This window comes from Pseudonaja textilis, chromosome 5 (genome assembly GCF_049901715.1).
Source record: "Pseudonaja textilis isolate UNSWEBS1 chromosome 5, rPseTex1.2, whole genome shotgun sequence".
Classification (NCBI taxonomy): domain Eukaryota; kingdom Metazoa; phylum Chordata; class Lepidosauria; order Squamata; family Elapidae; genus Pseudonaja; species Pseudonaja textilis.
This window is the reverse complement of record NC_141994.1, coordinates 44204141-44229161: the sequence shown is the minus strand read 5'-3', so window position 1 is coordinate 44229161 and position 25021 is coordinate 44204141. Positions and strand designations below refer to the sequence as shown.

The window sequence follows — 25021 nt, the reverse complement described above, 5'->3', positions numbered from 1 at the left end:
TACAAGGTTGTACAGTGCTGTAACACCTATTTTTACCCAACATAGGAAGTGGATTAGAATTTGTTTCAAAGTCTCACAGAAACATGTTTACTTTGAAAGTGGCAGAATGTGGGCTCATGGGATACAATGTACAACCCTTCATCAGTCTAGCTAGCCACTCTATGTATCTTATGAAGTGAGCTGCAGATCACAAAAGTGTATGTCCTTTAAAAATCTGACTTTTTTGCCACCATAGACTAACATGTCTCTCCTCCTAAAATTGCAACTTATCCAGACTGTTGTAATGCCCACACTCAGCAACACTCCAGTTCATAGAACAGGAAATCTATTTTTTCTAAATTATTGTGAGTTATATGTTTTTAAAAGCTTCACTTGGGTTTATCCACACAAATGCTTGGATTTAAGATTAAGTAAGACCGGGCGGGCTTCAAAAATTTTAGCAACATTCTTTCCCGGTTGCTGGGTGGGCGGGCCATGTTGGGGCAAGCCTCCAGGAGGACAAAAACGGCCTCCCTGGGCTCCAGAGTCCCTCTGGAAGCTAGAAATGGGCTCAGTTCCGGCCTGCCCAAACTTCTGGGAGGTGCATTTTTCGCCTCTCCCAAGCCTCCGTACGTGTTCTGCCTTACCTGCATCCAAAACGGGCCGTGCTGGGACTCCGGGAGGGGAGAGGAGGGGTGGGCGGGGCCAGCCAGAAGTAGGATTTGGAGGTTCGTCCAAACTACACAGAATCTTAGCTAGGGGCTCTTCTGAACCTCTCCAAACCCCCAGCACCCCACCCCTGATGAGACATATTTCTCATTAACACACTTAAGAGGACAATATAGTATCATGCCAGTACCTGGGATTCATTGTAGCCTCCCCTTCTGTGGCAAATCTCCAATCAGAATCTCAGCTCTTTTATCCGTGACTCACAACAATCTCCTCTGTTTGTGATCACTACTGCAGATACCTGAAAGTCTGAAATCAAATCTACCATCCACCAGGGCTCAAAATCCTTCTTTGTCATAGTACAGTCTCCATTTGTGTAGTTATTTGCAAGGGATCCATCAATGGCCTTCCTTGATTCCCCCTTTTCTTCAAATGTACTCAACTGGGACGATAGTTTTCCCACTGCTACATTAGGATCTGGCATGGAAATGGAGACAGTGGTACATTAATTTAATGCAAAAGCAAACAAGAGGGCATCTAATCATATGAGACACACATTTGAGATATCAGAAAATAATCTCTTAGCATCATCTAAAATGACTACAGTGTTTCTTTGAAAATAAGACAGCTTTGTAATGCAGATCTTGGCTTCAGATAGTTGGTTGTAGCTCAGCTTTTCTCTCTAATCCCTACTTTGTGTCTTGTAATCGAATATAAATCTTTACTTTCTTGGATATTCCAGGATTAAGTTTGTAATCCAGTTCCACATTTTGCCATACCTCCTTGGATTTGGTGTCTCTTGTTTAAAAAAAGAAAACTGGACCCTAAGGCGGGGTGTGTGGGGAGGACTGATTGCTAGTGAAGGGAGATCTTCTCTTGTACCCTATCCGGATTCTAGGTGATAGAGAAGACTTCCTCATTCAATAATGTTTTAGCAGCATAGCTCCAACCTTTACCTGGACAGCTCTGGAACTCAGATAATAGACATGTGAGAGTAGAAATCCCAGGAAGGACTGGCAAATTGTGTAGGTAAGGACACCTTCCTTCGATGCCCTTCTGAAGAATTCTGACTGCTGTAGTCCCCAAACATCCAAAGGCCACTTAGCCCTCCAATCTGAAGCTATTCACCTTGAACTGCATGAAAATGTTCTTTCCTGAGCCTTACTACTCATGGTTACTCAATCAATTTCTTCTAAAGCCATAATTGGTTGAATTCACACATTGCCATATAAGCTATCAATCATGATTTGCCATCAAATATAATAAATATAAATGTAATAATAAATATATATAATAAATATAATATATATATATTTCCAAAATTAAGCGAAGGGCAACCTGTTGCCCATTCTGGTTGTTTTTAAGTATTTTTTTTAAACAAGTTTATTGATTTTACAAACAAATAAAACAAAACATCATTAAACATTAAAAACATAAAACCTCTTTCCATTGTAGATCTTTAGCAAGGTAGGTAAATATATTGCTTTATATCACATACTTATAATTTATCCCATTTCCATGATAAACACGTAAATTCCCTTTACTAAATTCCACATTGTTTCTCTTAATCATTATTCAATCATATTTCCTTTCTGATTTATCTGCTATTCAGTCATCAAATTTATATTTTCCTCTGGCTTGTTTATAATTATTCTCATCTAGTCTTCCTCCAAGATTTTATTATTTAATTCTTAATTAAACACACACACATAAGACATAGACATAAAAACATAAAACTTTCTTCTAGAAAGTAACTTGGCCTCAGATTACCTCTTTTTGTATGGACTTCAATTGAATTCATGCTCTTTTTTATATACCATTACCCATCTTATTTACCATTCTATATCTATTATGTAACTCCTCTCCATTTTTGCCTCATCTTAATTCTGTTTTATATATTTAATCTTGCTTTAAAGAAAAATATTTTTATATCTTTTGTCCATTTCTCCATTTACACCTGTCTCATTTCCAATTTAAGAAAGAATAGTTTCCCCTGGAATCACTAATCGGAGTATGATGCCTTTCTATCATTCCCCTAAGTTAAAATTTAAAATAACACCTAAATCCCAATCAGATTCTGCTTAGTACATTCTTACTATTTCAAAAAACCAATACTACAATAATAAATCCATAACAATCAACACATTAATCCATTAAACTCTATATTCAAACTAATATTTTAAACATTCCCTTTAGTATTTTATTAAAACTTATTATCATTCATTATTAAACCTTTTAAAGTTATGTCTTGATATTTTAGTCTTTTATTAGATCTTAAAAAGTTCTGATTATCTACTTATAATACAAATACCACTATTACAATACTCATGTGTACCTTGCAGAATCCCTTTTTTTTAAAAAAAAACCCATATATTACCCATTATCCCTAAAAAAAATTTCCTTTTCTCCATCTTTGTAACTTTTTTTTCCCCCTTTTCCTTTCCTTCTTAGACCGCCTAAACTTTTTACCCCTCCTCTCCAAACCTCTGCCTTCTTGATTTCCCTTTCTGTTGCATTCCTCTTTCCTTTTGCTTTCTAGCATTCTGTTGTTTTTGCATCTTCTTTTCTCTTTCATAAACATTTTTTATTTCTTAAGTCCTTCTTTTCGCTCCTCTCTTTCTCCTTTCTTTCTTAGTCACACTGCTTAGTTCATTAAAATGGCTTCTTCTTCCTCGGCTTCTTGCAGCTGTTGTTTAATTTGCTGACACATGACAAGCGCCATATCTAGGAAACAAAGGGCTTCTCCCATAACATCTTTGCCTTCTTTCTTTATTTTTAAATATTGTTTTTTTAGTTCATCAAGAGATAGAGCCATTTTAAACTGTTTCTTCTTCTCTTCTGTATCCTCTTCTAAACCAGTTATTTCCAAACTTAAAACAGTTCCCAAAAGTCCCAAAGTCCCACAGTCATCAAACAGTCCAGGCAGAGTAAAAGCTTCTTCTTTTTACAATTTCTCTTCTAGGGTGAAGTCAAATTAGGAAAGAAAAAAAACGTCCAATCTGTGCTTTAAGTCTTTCTTATAATTAATTTCTATTCTCTTTATCTTCAAGGCATCTCCTCCAGCAAAGTCTTAGAGTAAAAATTTGTTTTCCCAAGCCTCTCTTCCCACTTATAACAAAGGAGTTTAGGTTTTACCTTCTATCAAAAGGCTAGTTTCCTTGTCCATTTGTTAATTCCATAAGGAGGGAGAGTAACTTCCTTTTCGTCACTTTTCTTCGCAGCTGAAAACATCAATCGGGAACATTATAGCTTCCAAGTCATTACTTTCCCAGGTGTTAAATATGTCCTTAGGGTCCCAGTTCGACCAAGAAAAACTTTCTTTAAAAAAAACTCCTTCTTCCTCCTGCGTGATTCTTTATCCAGTTGCCAGCTTTATGGTGGCCATAAAAGACCACCGCTGCACTGTCTTGAGAGAAGGGGTTATTGCCGGCTGGGGGGGCGATGCCCCTCACCCCGTCCGATCCCCTTTCTTTCAGCTGCCCCAACAGGGGCAGCCTTAGCCTCCAAATCCGGCCAGGATCGAGGCACTGCATATGGGGCAGCACAGCAGGGATCGCAGAGAGAGGCGAATCCCTGCTGTCACCGGTCCGACAAACCGGAAGTGTCCCAAGTGTTTTTAAGTGTTGTTTTAAGTGTTAGATATGTTCACCGCCTTGAGTTATTTGTAAAAATAATAAAAGCAGGAAATAAACAGACCAATCAATTTTCCTTAATTTTTTAGATTAATCAAAGTCAGACAGATGGTTTCTAATCAAGAATGGAGAGAGATTTATATTATATATCCATAATTTTGTCTACATTGCTGCAATAACAATATATAATACCTTAGACAAATAGGATAGGGAAGCATTTAACTATAAATAAATATAACATGCATTGCCAAGAGTTTACCTCCAACTGGGATTATTGAAGCTTCTACCATAGCCCCACTGCCTGCACCATCTGTAAAATAAAAAGTTCTCTTACTAATCTGAAAAGCAGATGGCAGTTAGTAGAGAGAGAAACATAGGAAGAAAAAGTAGGCAGAAATCTTTTTTTAAGCCTATAGCATAAGCTGCAAAACCAGCAGAGCCAAATACGGCCAGCTACTACTCAAAAATATATACATTCAAATCCAGAACAGAGATATTTAACTGATTTCCAATATCTTAACTATGTGCCATATTAACCAATTAACAATACCTTAACTAGGTGCCACGTAAAACCAATATATTTCTTTTCCAGCCTCCTACGCCTCTATATAAATTTTACCAGATTCAATCAATTTTAGTCCCAGTTACTGTGCCTCAGGTAGCACAGCCTTATATGTGACATTAAATCCAATAGGAGCCATATAAATTTTGCTGATTTCATGTACCAAAATTAGAATTAAAAACCTAAATCATCCAGCCAAGTAAGGCAATTGGTAATCCGCTACTTACATTTATATAATAAGCCAATTGAGAGTTACAGTAACCAGGACTGCAACTTTGGGTAGCATATTTTCTTTACCGGCTTTTTCAAATACTGTACAGACGTTTTGCAGTGTTCAGGAGATTTTCTCTTTATTTATCCATTAATTTCAGTGACGATCTCTTTTTCCTTAGGCGGTTCTCCAATCCTTGAAAGCCAAGACACCCACGCAGCACCTCCTCTCTGGGAAAATTCTAAGTGGTGAGAAAGAACTTGAACAGTACATTTTGTCCAGTAAGATAAAGATTAAATGGATCCACAGTGTAACTGACTGAACAGGAATAGCCAGAACACAGTGGCAACTGTCCAAATTCCAGAAAGAAAATATCAGTTAGCATTTAACATATATATACATACATATACATATGTGTGTGTGTGTGTGTGTTTGTGTGTGATTTCTAAGTTTTCGGTACTTATATTGATGAGCATTTGTTTGTTTGGGTTATTTTCACGTCATTAGTTGTGCTTTAAAGTTGTAGCAACAGCGCCGCAGAGAACATTCATCATCAGGCTTCTGTAGAATTCTATAGAATGTTACAGAAGCCTGATGGCAGATGAGATTCTGCCAAAACGTTGCTACAACTTTAAAAGCACAACTACAATGACGTGGGAAAATACCCAACAAAGCCGAATGCCCTATATATAAACTGAGTAGGAACAATTTAATGTTTGAACATGGGCTGCAAAATACCTTGAGCTTTTAAGTTTAGTTGATTCTAAAGCCCACTTTAGAATACTTCTAGTGCTCAGGATAAGCCTATGCTGATAAGGCTTTTTAAAATATAATATATATTAAGAGCAGAGTTTATTTCTTCAGGTCACTAATTTTTATATATATATATATATAAATATATATATATATATAAATTAGTGACCTGAAGAAATAAGAGCTCTGCTCTATATATACAGCAGAAACCTGGATAGTTTATCTTCTTCCATTTTTTGCATTTCTTTTCGATTGCCAATCTCTTCTTCTAGGTTGTGCCAGCAAAGGTCATACAGCAAAGTTTCAGTACATGATGCCACAAGTTGTATTGTTTTCAGCTGGTTTATTCAGTGGTGGAATTCTGTAGGCGTGGCTTGGTGAGTGTGGCAGCGGAAGGATACGGTATAATCTCCAGTCAGAGGTGGTATTTGCTGGTTGTCCAAACTACTCAAAATTTCCGCTACTGGTTCTCCAGAACTGGTCAGAAACTGCTGAATACCACCTCTGGGTTTATTGCAAAGACTGGCACTGAGAGGACTGAGAGGCAATACCAATTGCCCTCCATGCCAGTAGTGGGATTCAAAAATTTTACTACCGATTCTGTGGGTGTGGCTTGGTGGGCGTGGTGTGGCAGGGGAAGGATACTGTAAAATCTCCATTCCCACCCCACTCAGGGGAAGGTTACTTGCAAAATCCCATTCCCTCCCCCACCCCACTCAACCCGCTTTCCAGCTCCATTTTCCTGTGCAGGGCAACCAAAGAAGACCCAGCCGATCAGCTGGGATTCAGGAGGAAGAGAATAGATGGGGGTGAGGGGTGGGCAGAAGTGGTATTTGCCGGTTCTCCAAACTACTCAAAATTTCTTGCTACTGGTCAGAACCCTTCTGCTCCATACCTAAGACAGGACTATGTGGTCACTACGATTCAAGAATGACTTCATGGTATGTAATCATATAATCAGTGAATGCATTCATGCTCTTAAAATTGCAAAAGCTAATGCTGCAAAGCTGGAAGAATACCCTTTCTCCATGAATTATTCAGTTGTCTGAAGAATTTACCTTCTGTCTAAATTTGAATAAGTATTCCCCCACCCCAGAAAAGATATCTTAAGAGAACTCTTGAAATTTGGAATGGATATGTTTAATTTCCTTTTGATTTCTCAGCTCAGCTAAGTGTGAATAATTAAATACAACTGAATAAAGTAGCAATATTAACACAATTTAATAATTATCTTGATCTTGAAGCCCAGGTGCAGAACTCAACTGTTCCTTTTGTTCTACGATCAAAGAATGCAGAAAACATTCAAGTAATAAATTGGGTATTAACTGTCTAAGATGAATTAAGTTATATGAGCACTAAATATTAAGTCACAAAATACAGTACTTATTTTTTCAAGGATCATTAGAAGAGGTTAATTGTTTGGACATAAACACTATTTTCATAGAACGTGGTAATTTCTAAGATCCTTCCATTTCTAAACTTGGATTGCTCTATTAAGTAATGGTCTTACCTAAAAATAAATACCTCAATAAATACCAAACCTAGCTTGTTCCCTATGCTATCTGGTAAACTGATCCCTGAGTCTGGTAAACTCACAAGATTCATTTTTCTTGCCATGTACAAGTATACATCCAAACTGCAATGAAATTTCATTTTAATGTATGCAAATTAATGTATATTCAAAGTGACATCTATCAATCATGCAAGTTGTCCCTAATGCCAAGTTCTTTTCATTCTTCTGACCACCTGTACCAATCGTTTCCATTCATATCCAGAAGAAATCAAAGTTAAAGTTGCTTACCGATCAAAACATCCACAATACTATCTGAAATCATTTGTCTCATGCCCAAAACTCTTTGCAAATCCCTAATAATGTATAGGGGAGATTATGCCAAAACTAGGAAACACATTTACAAAAACACAAAGCATTAGAGTGAGTAGACCTCAATTGGTATTGCACATCAACTTTTTAATGTCAAGCAGAGTCCTGGAACATGAATATAAAGATGAGATGAACCAGTATGTATGGCAAGCAGCTTTATAATTCTGCACTAGAGCTGTAATGAGTAGGTGACTTGTTACAAGAGTGAGACAGTATCCAAATGACCTCTGGTCAGGAAGCAAAATATGAAACACCCACAAACACCAGGTGTTTATATATCAGATAATCCAGAACACTGGCTTCATTACAAAGCCATGTGGGAAGCTTTGCATTTTTCAAGAATGTAAAAAGCTGCACAGCCATACTTGAGTCTTCATGTAAGCTCATATAGACCTTGTGTGGGCAGTTATAACCTGTCCTTTATAGAATTTGATCCCAAATTTGCATTGTCAGCTTATAAATTTACTCCAGAACATGGAGGACCCAGATTGTTGGGGGCAATATACTGACTCTGTAAACCACTTAAGAGCTGTAAAGGTACTATGAAGTGGTATATAAAGTCTAACTGCTATTGCTGTCTAGAAGAAACGTTTGATAGGCACTTCTTGCATATACACACACACACACACTCACTCACTCTCCTTTGACAGACTAACAAAGTTCTCAAAATCAAAGCCCATTCGGAATAATTTAAGAAAAAGGCTGTTCTCAGTTCATTTTATTAATCAATGACTTGTGATCCAGCAAAGTAGTTTCCATTTGTTGCTGCAGATTAAGAAATTAAGCAGGAAATGAAACACTTGTCTACTGCATATCAAACTCGAGTTTTTAACATATTCCCGTTAGTTATATTTTCAGAATTTAAAGAGTTAAAGGAAGAGTTCTATCCGGTTTTAATTTTAAATACATTCGCTCCCCAAGTAGTTGCTGTCACTCGAATTAAACCCAAGATATCCTATAACGGCGCTTTTCTATAAACTCAACCCTACTGGTTGAGCCATTTGAAGAGTACCGTAGTCCCCGCCATGTGCGCATGCACCTTAATAGTCTCAGTCCCGTAATTTCTGACTGTCATAAACGGCCGTTTATGCCTTGGCGATTTTCTCCAAGGCCGGTTGGCCCAACGGCTCCCACCTACCGTCGTGCTTAACCAGAACTTCCGTCTCCCGATGCTTTAACCATCGCATTAAACTATCAGTTACCTTAGTAAAGATCAAAATAGTATGCATATTATACAGCTGACTGCTTTAAGTTTAAAAAGCACTTAGAGACTTTCAGCTCCTTTCGAGACGAGGGTGGCGGCTCTAAAAGAGCCTTTGGGTATTGGCGGTTTTTTGTTTTTCCGAAAAAGGCCGAAGGAACCGAGGGCGCCCGACTTAAGCTCTCTCCTGCGGATGCGCCGCGCCAGCTGAATGTCTTTCGGCATGATGGTCACCCGCTTGGCGTGAATGGCGCACAGATTCGTGTCCTCGAACAGCCCCACCAGGTACGCTTCGCTCGCCTCCTGCAGCGCCATCACGGCCGAGCTCTGGAAGCGCAGGTCGGTCTTGAAGTCCTGCGCGATCTCACGCACCAGCCGCTGGAAGGGCAGCTTGCGGATCAGCAGCTCGGTGGACTTCTGGTAGCGGCGGATCTCCGCAGGGCGACGGTGCCTCGGGCGGTAGCGGTGAGGCTTCTTCACGCCGCCCGTAGCAGGGGCGCTCTTCAGTGGGCAGCCTTGGTGGCCAGCTGCTTGCGGGGCGCTTTGCCGCCGGTTGATTTCCGAGCCGTCTGCTTCGTCCGAGCCATCTCTTCGCAGAAAGGGAAAAAGGAACTGAAGAAAACAGTTTCGCGGGTCAGCATTTATACATCGCCTTCCACTTTTGATTGGCTACTGCTATGAAAAAGCCTCTTTCCATTGGAAGAAACCTAATCATTGATTGGCTGAGGCTAGGAAACTAAAGCTTCATTGGATAATTTAAAAGTGAGCGCCATAATTTAAAATGAGACTGCCAATTTTAGCTTTTTTGCTTCAATACTTGTATTTAATTTAAATCAGTATTCTATGCTTTCTCCGACTTTTTATTGTATTTTTAAAAACCCGGAAGGTAAAATCTGTTTTTTCCGTTCGTTCGCAGCTTGACTGAAAATTAAGGAACTAGGAAATTATTACTATGGCGGGGTTTTTTTCAAATATTTTATTGTTGGAACAAAGCGCCTTATATTCAACTATACTCAATGAGCACCAATTTCACTTATTCACGTTGAGAACGTGGTTTCGCTTCAATTATAACATTAAACTATTACATCCTAAGTGTTCTATCTCCTGTTCAATATTAAAATAGCCATTTATGTATTTATTTGGCCCTTCTAAGGAGTAACAGTCTTAGTATGAAATCATTTAACTGAGACTTCTTGAAAACTTTTAGTAACTTTGTGCTTGAAATACAACTATACAACAGCAAACACTATTACTTTGAATTTCTGGAAGGGGCAATTAAATACTGAGCGGAATAAACGAGTGGCTTTCACAGGTCCAGTGATGTTTTCTGAAATTTTCTAAACACTGATACAGTAACTCTTAAAATATCATTAATCTTTTTCCATCCTCCGTAATCGGGGAAAGAAGGGGAGGGAGGGATATGCGAACAATTACCTATAGCCAATATACCCAACAACAAATGTTCCAATAATAAACCAGTAAGTGCGGTTTTATTTTATACTAACTTCCATGCAAATAAAAGGGTTCTGGTTCTCGTTTTCTATTGGACAACAGAGCAAAGCGTTACGACCGATTGGATTACTTGACATCGAGTGGCTATTGGCTGTTCAGATGACGTCTTAGTGTGAGCCTATCAGAAACGCATCACAAAACCCTTTGATAGGGAAGAAAAGACCTGTAATTCAACCTGAGCGAACGAAATCTTCATTCACAAGCTGTTTTAAAGTTACGCACCGTCCATTCGGTTTCCTAGTCGGGAAAACAAGCATCTTTTCTTTTTAAATTAGGCGTGATTCATATTTATTGACAGTCCATTTAAGTTTTTAGGGTTTACGAAATAAACCTGGAGGTGTTGCAATATCGGTAACAATATATTTCATAGGACCTACACTTTCGATATAAATGCTCTTGTTTAATAAATGGAACTACTGAAAAGTGGGAGAACTTCCTTTAGCAAGTGAAAGCCCTGAATAGAAAGTGCTCACTTAACAGTGACATTTGTTGCCCAGTTGCTTACTAACCAGATACGAGTTGGAAACCTGTTTACCCCCGCTCCTCCCCACTTTTCAGAAGTAATGATTAGCCTGCTGTGTATGGATCTCCGTTCCTGAGTGTAGTTGGCTTAAAGCTCAATTACATCCCTAAACGGTGCAGAATGGTGCCCTAGTGTGCAAGATTCCACGCAAGCCACATTAGATTGTTTCAGGGTATTAAAAGCATCCGGACAGCGTTCTACTGAGCGGACAACAGCTCTCTTTAGATTCTGTGGGTGGCTCTTAAAAGAGCCTTTGGGTTTTTAGAGAAGCAACCACGGGCCAACTCCTGGATTTACTTCTTCTTGGGCGCCGCCTTCTTCGCTTTGGCCGCTTTAGGCTTGGTCTTGGGCTTGGCAGTCTTCGGCTTCACAGCCTTCGCTTTAGCCGGACTTTTTGGCGACTTTCTTAGGCTTGACCGGTTTAGCCTTTTTGGGGCTCTTGGTGGCCTTCTTAGCCGCCGCGGGCTTTTTGGGTTTCTTCGGACTCTTCTTGGCCGCCGCTGCCGCTTTTTTGGGCTTCTTGATGGCACTCGCAGGTTTCTTAGCAACCGGCTTTTTTAGGCTTAGCTGCTTTCTTTTGGGCGCTTTCTCTTTCCCTTCGCCCGATTTCTTGCTTGAGTTTGAAGGGAGCCAGAAGCACCGATTCCCTTCGTATGCACCAAGGTGCCTTTGCTTACCAGGCTCTTCAAACCCAGTTTGATGCGGCTGTTGTTCTTCTCCACATCGTAGCCCCCAGCGGCCAAAGCTTTCAGAGCAGCCAGAGACACCCCTTTGCGCTCCTTGGAAGCGGCCACCGCCTTAGTGATCAGCTCGGTGACGCTGGGACCCGACGCCTTGCGCGCTTTTGCCGCTCCCGCTTTCTTCGCCTTCTTAGCCGGAGCTGAAGCTACAGCTGGTGCCGCAGCCGTAACAGCAACAGCAGGCGCCGTTTCAGACATGATCGCTGAGAGAACCAACTAAAAAAAACCTCCAAACACAAAAAGTGAGCTCAAGTAGGTCAGCCGCTGTTTATTTATAGAGCTGAGCTGCTTTGTGATTGGTCCGCTCCAGAACCCGCCCTGTTGCAAGGCTGAAGGGACTCTTCCGACCGCTCAGTTTGTGTTTCTTTAGAGTTAATAAATTGCAAATTTTACAGAATTTATGCCACTAAATAACGAAATCTTAGAATGGGAAAAAGAGGAAAGTGTACTTTTATTCCTTTAATTTTTCAAAAAGCAGAACGCAACATATACTTTTTAAAGGGCACTTAACCACCGAATGCAGGATCTGGGAAGACCTGGAAAGAGTGGAAGTTTTGTTTTTCTTTGTAAATTAAAACAATGCATTTTTTTAAATGTTCGGGAAAACTATGCAGATCACTTCTTTAGATAGTAATCTCTGAGGTGAGGCACAATATGTGGGTTTTAGCATAACAGCCTCTACTACAAATCAAGTTCAAGTAAACTGAGGTAACACAGACTTCTACGAAGTACACTCACCATTGCTAAACAAGCAAGCCCTAAGCAAGTCACTATCTTCAAAGAAAAACTGTCAGATAATATAACAATATGGGCAAAATTAAAATTTCATATGCTAATATATATGGTATAATACCTTTTTCTCATATTTACAAACTTCACCCTATATTGAATGCAAAAAGGCAACCTAAAAATCGACCGTTTTAGTGAGACCTTTTACAACTCAGTTTTGGAAGATTAACACTAATATTCCTGGTTGGGGATTGAATAATTAAAAATTAAAGGATTTTCCTGTTGAGATTTCACCCAAACCTAAGGAACAAAATGACCAGATACATTTCTATTCATAAGAGAGCTACATTCTGCTGAATTCAATGGGATTTACACCTAAAAATAGAGATTACAGTTTAGATACAATTTCACATTTTTCATTGTAGAAAAGTTTTATGGAACAAATATTTTATTTAAAATTCTGATTTATGCCTCAGTCTAAATAAGTGCAGTCAGCATGGAAACCACTTTGCTGTCAAAGGAATTTATTTTTTTAATTGGTTTGGCATAAATCCTGAGCAATGTTCTGATTACTGAGCATCACCATATTTCCTTTGTTACATTTGAGTACAAATAGCCTTTAAAACTACATCCTATTTAGTTATTTGGATGAAAGTATCAAGTCATGATTCATTTACCTGTAAATTTACAGTGTACACAGGGATGAAGAAAATCTAGGTGCTTTAGACATACCTTTAGAAGCAATGGGTATATGAAACTACAAATGCTGGACATGTCAGAATGAAATAAATTTAGGGTCAATGGAATTTATACTCAAAATACTTGTACAAAGGATAAAGAACTTTTATAGAGAATCCAAGGCAAGTTTATATTACTAAAACTGCTACTAGAATACTTCATTTGGGGCTACATGTACCACTATCTTTCCTGAAAAACATTTAGTGAAAACAACCAACAAATCAACTCTGTGAAAACTCAGAGATATGTAAAGTGTTGATATTTAGGTAGGAGGCTTTAAACTAAGATTTGTATGCCTATTTTATGCATTTTCAGATGATGAAGCATTCTGAAGTGAGTTCTTCTCCCTTAGCCATGAAATCTGGCTGGGTGTTTCTCTTAGCCAAACTGCCTCACAGGGTTGTTGTGAGGAAAACAGGAGGATGGAGTATTGTGTTCCTCCCTTGAAATATTTGTAATAATACAGGCAGGATTTTAAAAAGTCTCTTTCCTTATGTACAAACATATGTACGCTTCCTCTCCTCCTCCCCTCCGTAGAAAATGCAACAGCAACAATAGTATTTTGCTTAAAGAGCGACAATCACGAAATCCTGAAGCTCTCGGTTTGCCAGAGATGCTCCGGAAAGTCGCAAAAAACAACATAAACATCAAACTAAAGTAGTAGGCGGGGCTTCCTGCCATTAACCAAAGCGCGCGTTTTCAAATCCAGAAGATTTCCAATGGAAATTGCCTTCCTTGGACCAGCCAATCAGGAGAGAAACCGGGACTCACTATAAATTGGGCAGAGAGTCTCAACCTTCCTTTAAAGGCTTTTTCTCTCGTCCGAGTTTGGCGCGAGCAGAGAGATGGCTCGACGAAGCAGACGGCCCGAAATCAACCGGCGGCAAAGCGCCCCGCAAGCAGCTGGCCACCAAGGCTGCCCGCAAGAGCGCCCCTGCTACGGGCGGCGTGAAGAAGCCTCACCGCTACCGCCCGGGCACCGTCGCCCTGCGGGAGATCCGCCGCTACCAGAAGTCCACCGAGCTGCTGATCCGCAAGCTGCCCTTCCAGCGGCTGGTGCGTGAGATCGCGCAGGACTTCAAGACCGACCTGCGCTTCCAGAGCTCGGCCGTGATGGCGTTGCAGGAGGCGAGCGAAGCGTACCTGGTGGGGCTGTTCGAGGACACGAATCTGTGCGCCATTCACGCCAAGCGGGTGACCATCATGCCGAAAGACATTCAGCTGGCGCGGCGCATCCGCGGGGAGAGAGCTTAAGTCGGGCGCCCCTCCGGTTCCTTCGGCCTTTTTCGGAAAAACAAAAACCGCCAATACCCAAAGGCTCTTTAAGAGCCGCCACCTCGTCTCGAAAGGAGCTTGAGCCTATTCCTCAAACAAATCCCTAGACGGTTAAGGAACCTTAAGTAAATGCCGTTTCCAGTGTACCTAGATTGTAGCAAGGAAAGGGTGAATTTTGAAGTATTCTGTACACCTAGTTCATTTTAAGGCCCGATTGTTCTGGACACAAGTGTTTCCACTATTTAAACCGCCATTTTGAGATCGGGAAAATTCTGTATACTGTGGAGACTTAGGACTACCTGTGTAAAGGAATTTCTGTAGCTTTGGAAGGAGGGTTATTTCACCTCAACTGTCCAACACATGCGCTTGTCCCAGGGCAGTTACGAAGTCTGATTTTTCTCCGATGAGTGAAAAAGGAGAACCTACATTTCTAATTCCCACCCCAACGGCCAGGACACCGCTGAAAACAAGCCTCAACTCCCGCCAAGAACTCTAAATAGCAGTTCACGTGAAAGGGACAGCGCCTCCTGAATTTTGGTAGAGATCAGAACTGTCCTGTTTGTTAAACCTTAAAAATCTCAAAACCTGTTTCCATCAATATTTTAATTTCAAATTTTAAGAAATACTGCAAACTTCTATGTCCCAAATGTGCTTTTCCAAGACAACTTTATTTTCCGTTGGGTTTTTTTTTTCCTTGAAGTTTTCTTTCTTCATCCAATATTCTTCAGTTCTGACTGAATGGTAAACTGAAAGAATTTACATCTTTGCAGGAGCATACTATAAAATGTATTCCCTAGATAACTTCAAGGAGAGCTGATTTGACTACGAAACTTTTAAAATCTGGCTGTTTCAGTTTTTCTTTAATTATCCCTTTCATTTTTTGAAAAAGGTCACATTACTTATTCACAAATTCCTAGATATTGATATAACCCACCCAAAGGGCTATATCAATAGGCAGTCCTTGACTTATCACAATTCTTGTTGGTAAGCAAGGCAGTTAAGTGAGTCATGCCCAATTTTACAATCTGTTTTGCCATGGCTGCTCAGGGAATCACTGCAGTTAAGTGAATCAGTGCTGCTAGCAAAGCTTGTGTCCCCCATTGACTTAGCTTGTTGCTAGCTGGCTGGGAGGATTGCAAAGGGTGATCATGTAACAGGATGCTACAGCTGTCCTAAACACATCCCACTTCTGATCACATTATCATGGGGATATTGTAACAATCCTTAAGTGTGAGGACTGGTCTGGTCGCAAGTCACTTCTTTCAATGCCATTGTAACTGAACCATCACTAAAGTGGTTGTAAATCAAGAACATGCCTTTTAGAATCATGGTATTTAATCTTCCACTGCCTAGTGATATTTTACTTTGCTGAATGTAACTCTGTATCTTTATATTAATACTTTATTAACATAATACAATGAGTCAGTTTACCCTGGTGAGATCAAGCCGCAGTGTGCCTAAGTCCCTGTTGAGAGCTTCAGTACATGGCGTGAGTTCAGATCACAGGATAGAGAAAATTGTTAACCGTGGAAAGAATGTCATATGAATGCAGTCACAAAAATAATTAGGGATAATTAGGGAAACATTTTATGCTTTCTGAATGTTTGTCATATATCTTCGCTGTTATTATTTCTATCTACCTCCACTAAACTTTTCTGATTTAGACATACATAAGTCTCAAAGGTAACATTTAGATGGAACATGGGGAAAACAAAAGATATTGCAGACACTTGCCTACCATAGAAGCAAAGGAAAATAACATTAAATAATTAAACATAAGTTTTAAATAGGCTCTTACTTCTATTTCCCCAAAATCTTAGGGAGATGCTAAAAATATTCCTAACCCTGTCTCCTCAAGGGGAAGTGGGGAGTATTCTCAGGCTTTCCTTCTGAGCCTATTTCAGACCTGTTGTTTTGCTAATACTTCCTGCATCCCTCTTCCTTATGAGAATATAACTGAGAAATGCCTCACATTGCCATCCTTTGTTTGGTAGTTTTTATTACAGGAATTTTCCTTCCATAACAAGGAACATTTCATTTTTCCTTTAAACCACACTAATCCAGCCGTTCTGGAGGTTTTCTAATACTTCTCTAAACTGAAAGTGGTTTATGATGTGTCAGATATGGTCATGACCTGAGACAGGTTTGTTTCATCTGAAGCAGTATATAGTACAAACAACTTCCGATTCAGTATATTAACTGCTCCTGGAATGACTGGTTCAGTGCGATCCAAAGAAAAAATGTAAGGTTCCAGAATTTTCTAACCATTAAATTCCCAGGAACAAGATGTAGCATATATCTGTTTTTCAGGACACTTTTGTTCAGTTCATTCAAAACACCAAAAAGCACCAACCAATATAAATTTTACTTTCAGATGTTAAATCTTCTCATTGTACAATATATTCATGATGTAGCACATCCCATTCCTGTTTCACACACTTATCACTACAGTTTAGATGCCTTGTAACCTCAAGATAATTTCCCCAATTTAAGGAGTTCAAAAATTTATTGTCAGTGGATAGAAAAACTAACCATGTTAGATACACAAAGCAGAATCCATACTTTCCTAGCTTAGAAGCAGGTGAAATGTTTTGACAAAATAATTAATTAGTGAGCACTAAATCAGTGCTCCTTCCTTAATGTTTGCTGTTTTTAAGCCTAGTCCTCTGAACAAAATCATTTCCCCTCCCTTTTGTCTAGAAAATGCCGAGATTTTAAGAGTTTGTAGGCAAGCCTAAAGTACAAAAGAATGAAAGACAGGATTCATGGACTGTATCTTTCTCTCTCAAATGAAATCAATATGTCCTTTCCTAACTTCATGAGCACCAAATCCATTGAATGTTACCTGTTTCCCACCAGCCACCATAATAAAAAAATTAGGAATATGAACTACGGTTGGGGAACACTGGAAAAACAAAATATCTCTTTCCTGGATCCACTGGAGATTAAGATTTACTAAATATCGTTACCTAATTTTCAGATGAACAACTTAATCAAAGTCCACATTCTCTTTCTAAATATAAAGTGTTAATGCAGACACAAAAAGGGTTGTATTACATCAAATATTTATTCTCTAATAAAACAATGGCATTTGTCCTGCCAGCAAGAAGCCACTAATGTGACTGCAGAATAAGCAGGATACAAACCATTTGCAATGCCACATATGGAAACAATCTTGTCTGCCCACCTCTATGACAAGTGTACAAACCAAGAAATTTCACCAACTAAAAAATAGCATTGCGAAATATTTACAGAAGCCACCCAAACACAGAAGCCTGATGATCAGGTTTATATGTAAGAGATTAGAACCAGAATTTACCCTGGTAAACTATGTATTTCTTCTGATCACTAAAAATATTCAAGACAATATACTTCCCATACAGCACAGTCTTTCTTAAGAATTGATAATATGACAGTGCCTTTTATTCCATTTTTCTATTTCGATTTATCAAGTATGATCATAGATTAGGATGGAAGATACTTTATTGTCACAAAAGATGTTGTTCAGCTGGATGCCATTATAACATGGAACCCCATTCCATATCTCATCATAGAAGATAAAAATCTTAACTAATTGTCACAGAAGCCCCTCCATCTCCCTTCATGAAAGCTTCATAAACATCATCCTTGGTCTGCACAGAACGGGGGCAGATGAGCCAACTTTAGGAGTTGTTTTGGTTATCTGAACAGAAGGCTCATCCTCAGGTTTTCTCAAGACAGAGGCAGCTGTTCCTTATTCTCTCGCCGAACTCGAAGAGCTGTAGGCACAAACCGGGTGATCTCAGCCTTGGGGTTTGTAATCTGTGGCTTGGCACTAATCGCTGCTGTGGCTTTCTTCTCAATGGTGGCTGCACTAGTATCATCTGCCTTGGGCGCTGAATCAAGCTGGGGAGCGCTCAATACACCTGGATTTGGAATGGGAGCAGGTGGGAATAACCCGTGGAGGAACCAAAGGAGGACGCAACATGCCTGGACGAGGAGGGGGAATACCTGCAGAAAGAGAAACTGTTATTCTTCTGATCTTTGTGAAGAATAAAAATTTAAATCTTAAGTTATATACTATGTCTCAGTTAAGATTCCCAAGAATTTTCCTAATCATAAATTCACTGTTTTCATTTTCTTACATGCACAATATCCATGAAAATTCAAGAGATCTATCAAGAAAGACTAATCCTAAGTCACATATCCTAGTGAATTTCAGTTCTACCTACACAATTCACGTATGACAATATTTACAATAGCAGAGTTACAGGCCAGCAGTTGAATTCCCAAGTATAAACATTCCTATCGCTGCACTTGCTAACATTGTGCAGTACACAAAGTTCAACAATTAATATTTATTTGTTTCAGTCGCGATCTCTCATTTCATGGAATCCCAACTTAGAATGAGATCTCTGTTCTACTAGGAATCACTGGAGAAACAAAAACATCCCACTTCTCAATCATAACATTACCTGGAGGAGCTGGAGGTGGCAGACGAGGTGGGGGGCCCCTGGGAGGTGGGCCAGGAGGCAAACCAGGAGGTGGGCCAGGTGGAGGACCAGGTGGCCGCCAGGTGGAGGACCAGGAGGTAAGAGTCGTGGCAAAGGTCCACGCGTCCAGGCAATCCAGGTGGTCTTAAGAAAGGAGGAGCACCTACAAGTATCATATAGATACATGTTAGTTGACTATTTCTCAATTAAGGGTAATTCTTCAGTATCATTTTCTAATTGATATGGTTTAGATTGAAAAAATGTTTCAAGAATGTGTTGTTTACAAAGCACTCCAATTCTTTCTATGAAAAGGGTGATTTAACAATTAAAACAAATTATTTTCTTTCTGAATCAAGCTCTCCCATATATATACAGGTAAGTATGCATAGCAGTATGTATGTACGTATACAACACACACATCCCAGTTTGTCACATGTATATGTAGAATAGCATATATCCATCCCAATTTGTCACAAAAAGGAGGGGATTTATCTTTTATGACAAATTCTGCTGAGGTAACTGAAGTTCAGTTTTGTGTGTAAAATATAGCAATCTTTTTATTAATCACATAAAACTACACCAGTGCCCTTACATATAGCTAGTTTAATAATAAAACTGCCTGTTCAAATACCCACCTGGGGGGCCCAGGAGGAAGGCCAGTAGGAGGTCCTGGTGGTCTCAAAGGTGGTGCAGGAGGTGGTCCAAGAGGGGGTGGCCCAGGCATTGGAGGTGCTTGGATCTGAGTTGGAGGGACGGGCTGAGGTGGAGGTTGCTGCTGGGGTGGATTTGTTTGAGAAGGCGTTGAGGATCCCATCTCTGAGTGTGACTCTTCTGTGATTTGCTGCTGTTGCTGAGAATCCTCTGCATCAGAGTCATCTTCATCGTCGTCGCCATCCTCTTCAGAATATTCTTCTATCTCTTTGCCACCCTCAGGAATTTCCTGGCCTACAAACAATTACAGCTCTCCTTTATAATACTTAATAAATTAAGGGTTGTGGATAATAGCCTAATATTCCTTTATGTATTTTCTTAATGTTATGGAAATTTAAAAACAAACGTATTTTCAATCATTATGATAAAAATGCACTCTAGGCATATGAATTCTCTTTGCTATGCAAATAGCAGTCAAGGCAAATGTTAAGCAATTTCAAGGTTAGTGGGCATTGAAGTGTAGGAATGTATTATTTTATTACCCTTCCTACCACGATCTGGATAACTATCCTTTAATTTGAGGCTTCTATCTTCATTTCAATGGAAGCTTCCATGGGAATCAGGGAAGTCTTCATTAAACAGAAATGTGTTTTCTCACTTGGCTGCAATCTAACAAAGATTGTGTAAATGAATTTAATAGATACAATATTATATTTACTTTGGATCAGCCGTGCATATTAATGGTGGACTAAAATGGTGACACATTAAAATCAAGAAATTTATGAAAATATTTGGAACAGATCACCATGGTACAGAATAAAAATGCATTTATAAAATGGTTTAGTATAATATTTTTCAATTTTAAGATATGTGGACTTCAACTCCCAGAATTTCCATCTGTTCAACATTTAGTAAAAAAAAATCCCACAGATCCCCAAGAGACTTCTGCTTGTACAAACTAAAAATGTGTCCTTATGTGATTCCAGTAAGAGTCATAACAACTCTGCTTTAAGCTAGTTACAACTGGAACAAATTTCCATTACAAAACAGAGTTACATTTATCCAGAGTGAATATTTCATCTATAGGCCATCACTGGGATGATTCTGTATGCTCCTTCCGTTTCCAAGTTATAAAATTTAATTCTTTTGGATTTACACTTGGCTTCATTCTCAATGCTTTTAAAACTTTATTCAAGATACAGGTTTTCATTTGGCTTTTGTTAATTAATTTGTGCTTTAGTTTTAATTTATGTTTTACTTGGTATTTCAATTATTTCCTTGACTAAAATAACAGCAATCAAATCAAATCAAATTGTAAATGAGGTCATTTTATGAGAACACAAATCCACCACTTTTGAGCTCTGTGCGATGCTTCTGGAACATGTGAATTTAATAATCTGAATGACAATGACTGCAAACAAGTTATCATTTGAAATTATTTCATCACAATTGGTTTGTATTAATACCCCACATCCTTTACTATACTGAGTTCTTAAAATAAATCCTTGCTTAAAAGTTATCCTGGGTGTTATTTCTTTAAACAAGTTTCCCTAGCTTCTAACTAAAAAAATAAAAAGAACATGGGACAGAGGCAACTTTTTAAAAAAAATTATTTACCAGCCATTCGCAACATCATTGCTTGAAGTGGTGTGAGTTCCTTCATGTTCTTCTTCTTTTTCTTGATTTTCCAGGAATATCAGCAAAACGTACACTATGACCTGCAAAAGTATGTGATGAAATATGAAGGTTTTTTTCATCATCTATCAGTGTTTCTATCAGGTTTACCAATATCTAATTTCCCAAAAATTATCTGTTCAGTTTTCAGCTTAAGAATACAGTAATTTCTTCCCAAGCCTATAAACATGCATGTTATAAATGCAATATTTACTAATTTTTCCATTAGTTAATTCTTATCTAAATCATTTTTCCCAAGCTTACCAGATTTCTTGTCTTCACCACTTTCCCTTTCAACATTGTCATCAAGATGCATGAACTCTTCCCCTTCACTGTCAGCATCACTTCTTTCACTATCACTGTCATCACTAGTGTCATCATGCTTGTCCTGATCCATATCGTCAGGGTATCCCTCATCTTCACTTGTACTGGAAGCATCTTCATCGTGGCCTCTTCGACCTGTAAAATTTAAGGTATGTTTTATCTGTGGCAAGTGCGGGCGGGGGGAGAGAAAAATATTCTTTTCTATCACATTTGCTTTTAAAATTAAAACAATTTTTCTACTTCCAGCTCTTAAGCATACAAGGTAGAGACAAAATAGATGGTACATTCAGAAAATATCTATTTTCCTAATGACACACAGGGCTACTTGTGTGTCTACTTCCAGCTCTTAAGCATACAAGGTAGAGACAAAATAGATGGTACATTCAGAAAATATCTATTTTCCTAATGACACATAGGGCGTCTTCGATTTATGACCATTCATTTAACGATGAAGTTACTATGGCATTTTTAAAAAGGGGCTTACGACCTGTCCTCAAAGTTACAACTGTTGTACCATCCCCGCAGTTGCATGATCGTAATTTCAGCACTTTGCAACCAATGCTTACTTATGACTGGTTGCAGTATCCTACGATCACAATTGCAATTTGTGACCTTCGTATTCAGCTTCCAACATACAGCCAATGGGGGAAGCTGGGTTCACTAATGACCACAAAAGTATGGACATCTCATGACTTGCTTAACAACTATACCACTTAGCAATCAAATTCTAATCCAAATTGTGGTCATAAGTCAAGGACAACCTGTACTAATAGTTTGAAGAGGGGAAGCCATTTACCTGTCTCTGGACTATAAGACATGTCTTCATCTCTTCTCCGAGGAGGCATTTCAACAGTGAATCCTACTTTACGCCCATATATCTGCAAAACCTGAGGTGGTGGTGGTCCTGGTGGAGGTCCAGGGGGTTTCCTACCAGGAGGTAGACGGGTACACCATGCCCAGGAGGTGGAAGTATAGTAACAGGCCTGACAGGAGGCCTAGAAATATGATTGAGGTAAGTGCAATATTAGGAATGTTGGAAGTCTGAAACTTTTCCTACTTTTTTCTAATAAGTCTAAACTTTTATCAAACGCATGCTTAAAAAGATATAAGATCAGAAATAATTGCTTCAGTTTTGAAGATATCTAAAGATATATGAGTGTGTAATTTATTAAAAAATGACAAGTGTTTAATTATTGAATGATTAACTAAAGCAGAAAATTAATAATCAGATTTATCCAAGTCTGGGGGGAAAACCAAGGGACAATTAGCTAATTCTGATAGCTTCATCAAAAGAATTGCAGAAGCTTATTTTTTGGAATATAAGGCCAAAGTATGATTTAATGCAGGTGTCAGCAACCCACGACTCCTTAGCTGCATGAGGCTCTTTGACTCCTCTTTGCAGTTCCCTGTCAACCCGGTCACGCAACCAGCTCTCCACAAGACACTGTCCCGACCCAGTCACATGGCTGAAGTGCCCTAGAATTTTTTCCGCACTGCCTGTGACTGGCTGCTTTTGTGATTCTGCATCCTTCACGGGCAACAGCACCAACCACAGTCCCCTTCGTGTCGGCTCAGGAAGGAGGAGAATGGGGAGGAGGAGTAGCCACCGCTAGATGCAGGGAGGGAAGAGCTCCGGCTCTCCTGTGCAGTGCGTCCAGCTACCCATCTGAGTGCGCAGTGGCAGCAGAGGGAGGAATAGTCACCACCACCGCCACTATGATCTTGGCCCAGGAGGGTATCCTGCATGTGCACGTACGAGAGAGAGAGATGAGAGAGAGAAAAGGGAAGAAAAAGAGAGAAATGAGAACATTATGGAGAGAATGAAAGTGAAGGGGAGAGAGAAATGAAAGAGCTGGAGGCAGAGAATGAGAGAGAGAGAGAAACAAATGAGAGAGAAGGGAAGAGGGGGAGAGGAAAGGAAAACTTAACAGAAATGAGAGAAAGAGAGAGAGATGAGAGAGAGAAAAAGGGAGAAAAAGAGAGAAAAGAGAAAATGATGGAGGGAAAGAATGAGAGGAAAAGAGAAACAATTGAGAGAGAGAGAAGGGGAGAGACAGAGGGAGAGGAAGAAAGAGCGAATGAGAGAGAGAAAAGAGGGAAACAAATGAGAAAGAGAAGGGGAAGAAAGAAAGAAGAGAGAAAGAGAGAAGAAAAGAAAAGAAAAGAAAAGAAAAGAACTCTCTCAGACCTATGATGAAAGCAATGGCAATCTAGATCTCTTGCCAAGAAAACTGCAGTTTGCCAGAAGGGACAAATTGGGAGCAAGTCTGATTTTTTTAAGGAAATAACAGAAATGCAAAAAATGCACCTGAAAATAAGATTATTTATAATGTTGGATAATACATTATATTGTCAAACTCAAAAGAAATCAAAATATATATGCTATTGCTGTTAGCTTCTATCAAGTTTTATATATGCAATCTTGTCAGCTTCTATCAAGTTTCATAGAGTTCACTATGAAAAGATTCCGGAGAAGCAATTTCCCACAATTAATAACTTTATTTTGGATTTGCTAACATATTCAATGAGAAAAAAAAAGAAAGGGAAAGGGAAGGAAAGGAAGAAAAGAAAGAAAGAGGCAGAGGGAGAAGAAAAAGAGAAAAACAGAAATGGGAGGGAGGGGGAGAGAGAGAGAGAGAGATCCATTTCCCACAGAAAGCACCGGGGGGAGGGGGCCACAAAACCTGGGTGGGGCATGGCTGGAGGGGTCATGTGGTTGTGTGAGTGACACTGAGTTGGCCACGCCAACCCATGTTTTATGGCTCCAGGTGTTTTTTTTTCCTGTGGGAAACAGGTCCAAATGGCTGCGAGTTTAAGGTTGCAGACCCATGATTTAATGTAATGTACAAACAGAGCCTGTTAGTTGTGATGGGTTTGCCATAATTAGGCCTTCAGTGCCTGGTCTTACAATCTGTTCATATGTTTCATAATGTGCATTTTCATATATTAAAGAACAGTTATTTTCAAAAGTTTTGATTCTTGGTTTGAATTCCCCAGAATAGGTTAAAGTAGCAGTAATAACAAAAGTTATTTATAAAACCTTATTATTAATAATACCAAAAAAGAGATTTAAGGCAAAAAGCAAAAGGTATATTAGAACTAAAAATTAAACAAATAGGAAAATAATAAATGTGGAACATTTTTGCAAATATCACAATGATCATGAAAAGTGAAGACTAGGCCAAGTGATGCTGATGATGGAAAACCATCAATTGGGCTTCCTGGTTGAATGAGGATTCAAACCTGAATCTCTCTGGTCCTAATCTAACACTTTCTTGAAAAGAAAGCCAACTTTTGTCTTAATGTGTATTTTGAATTCCTTAATCTACACTTTGAAGTGTAGATTGCATGATTGCATGTGATCAGAAAGCAAAGAAAATGGCAATTATGTTTAGAATGAAACTAACAGCCATTACAAAATAACAATACAGGATTCTAAGCATTTTACTGACTCCATTCAAGTTCTCTCATCTGCAGTGTAATTCTTTCTTACC

General features: G+C 39.1%; 4 protein-coding genes and 1 long non-coding RNA gene across 5 annotated transcripts; 1 reads left to right on the top strand and 4 right to left on the bottom strand.

Annotated features, from left to right (window-relative positions):
* Window positions 1–900: 900 nt before the first annotated feature.
* LOC148125622 (uncharacterized) lies at window positions 901–5142 on the bottom strand. Its single transcript, XR_015744008.1, has 3 exons — window positions 5070–5142; window positions 4540–4590; window positions 901–1125 (listed from the first exon to the last, which is right to left on the bottom strand). It is a non-coding gene; the product is annotated as an uncharacterized LOC148125622 (long non-coding RNA).
* Window positions 5143–8952: 3810 nt separating this feature from the next.
* LOC113436873 (histone H3) lies at window positions 8953–9476 on the bottom strand. The gene is given in 2 exon segments (XM_026701613.2): window positions 8953–9393; window positions 9396–9476. Coding segments are annotated over 2 exon segments (522 nt in total).
* Window positions 9477–11161: 1685 nt separating this feature from the next.
* Window positions 11162–11862, bottom strand: LOC148125621 (histone H1.10-like). The gene is given in 3 exon segments (XM_087935638.1): window positions 11162–11319; window positions 11321–11544; window positions 11547–11862. Coding segments are annotated over 3 exon segments (642 nt in total). The 3' UTR covers window positions 11162–11217.
* A 1774-nt stretch (window positions 11863–13636) lies between these two features.
* Window positions 13637–14437, top strand: LOC113434485 (histone H3). The gene is made up of 2 exons (XM_087935489.1): window positions 13637–13788; window positions 13959–14437. The coding sequence occupies exons 1-2, from the start codon at window positions 13637–13639 to the stop codon at window positions 14383–14385; spliced, it is 579 nt and encodes a 192-aa protein (XP_087791615.1). The 3' UTR covers window positions 14386–14437.
* A 3434-nt stretch (window positions 14438–17871) lies between these two features.
* WBP11 (WW domain binding protein 11) lies at window positions 17872–23273 on the bottom strand. The gene is given in 15 exon segments (XM_087935487.1): window positions 17872–18004; window positions 18006–18049; window positions 18052–18141; window positions 18144–18346; window positions 18348–18396; window positions 18861–18956; window positions 18959–19003; window positions 19006–19073; window positions 19514–19823; window positions 21147–21209; window positions 21212–21247; window positions 21468–21662; window positions 22324–22470; window positions 22473–22522; window positions 23074–23273. Coding segments are annotated over 15 exon segments (1617 nt in total). The 3' UTR covers window positions 17872–17983.
* Between the last annotated feature and the right edge of the window lie 1748 nt (window positions 23274–25021).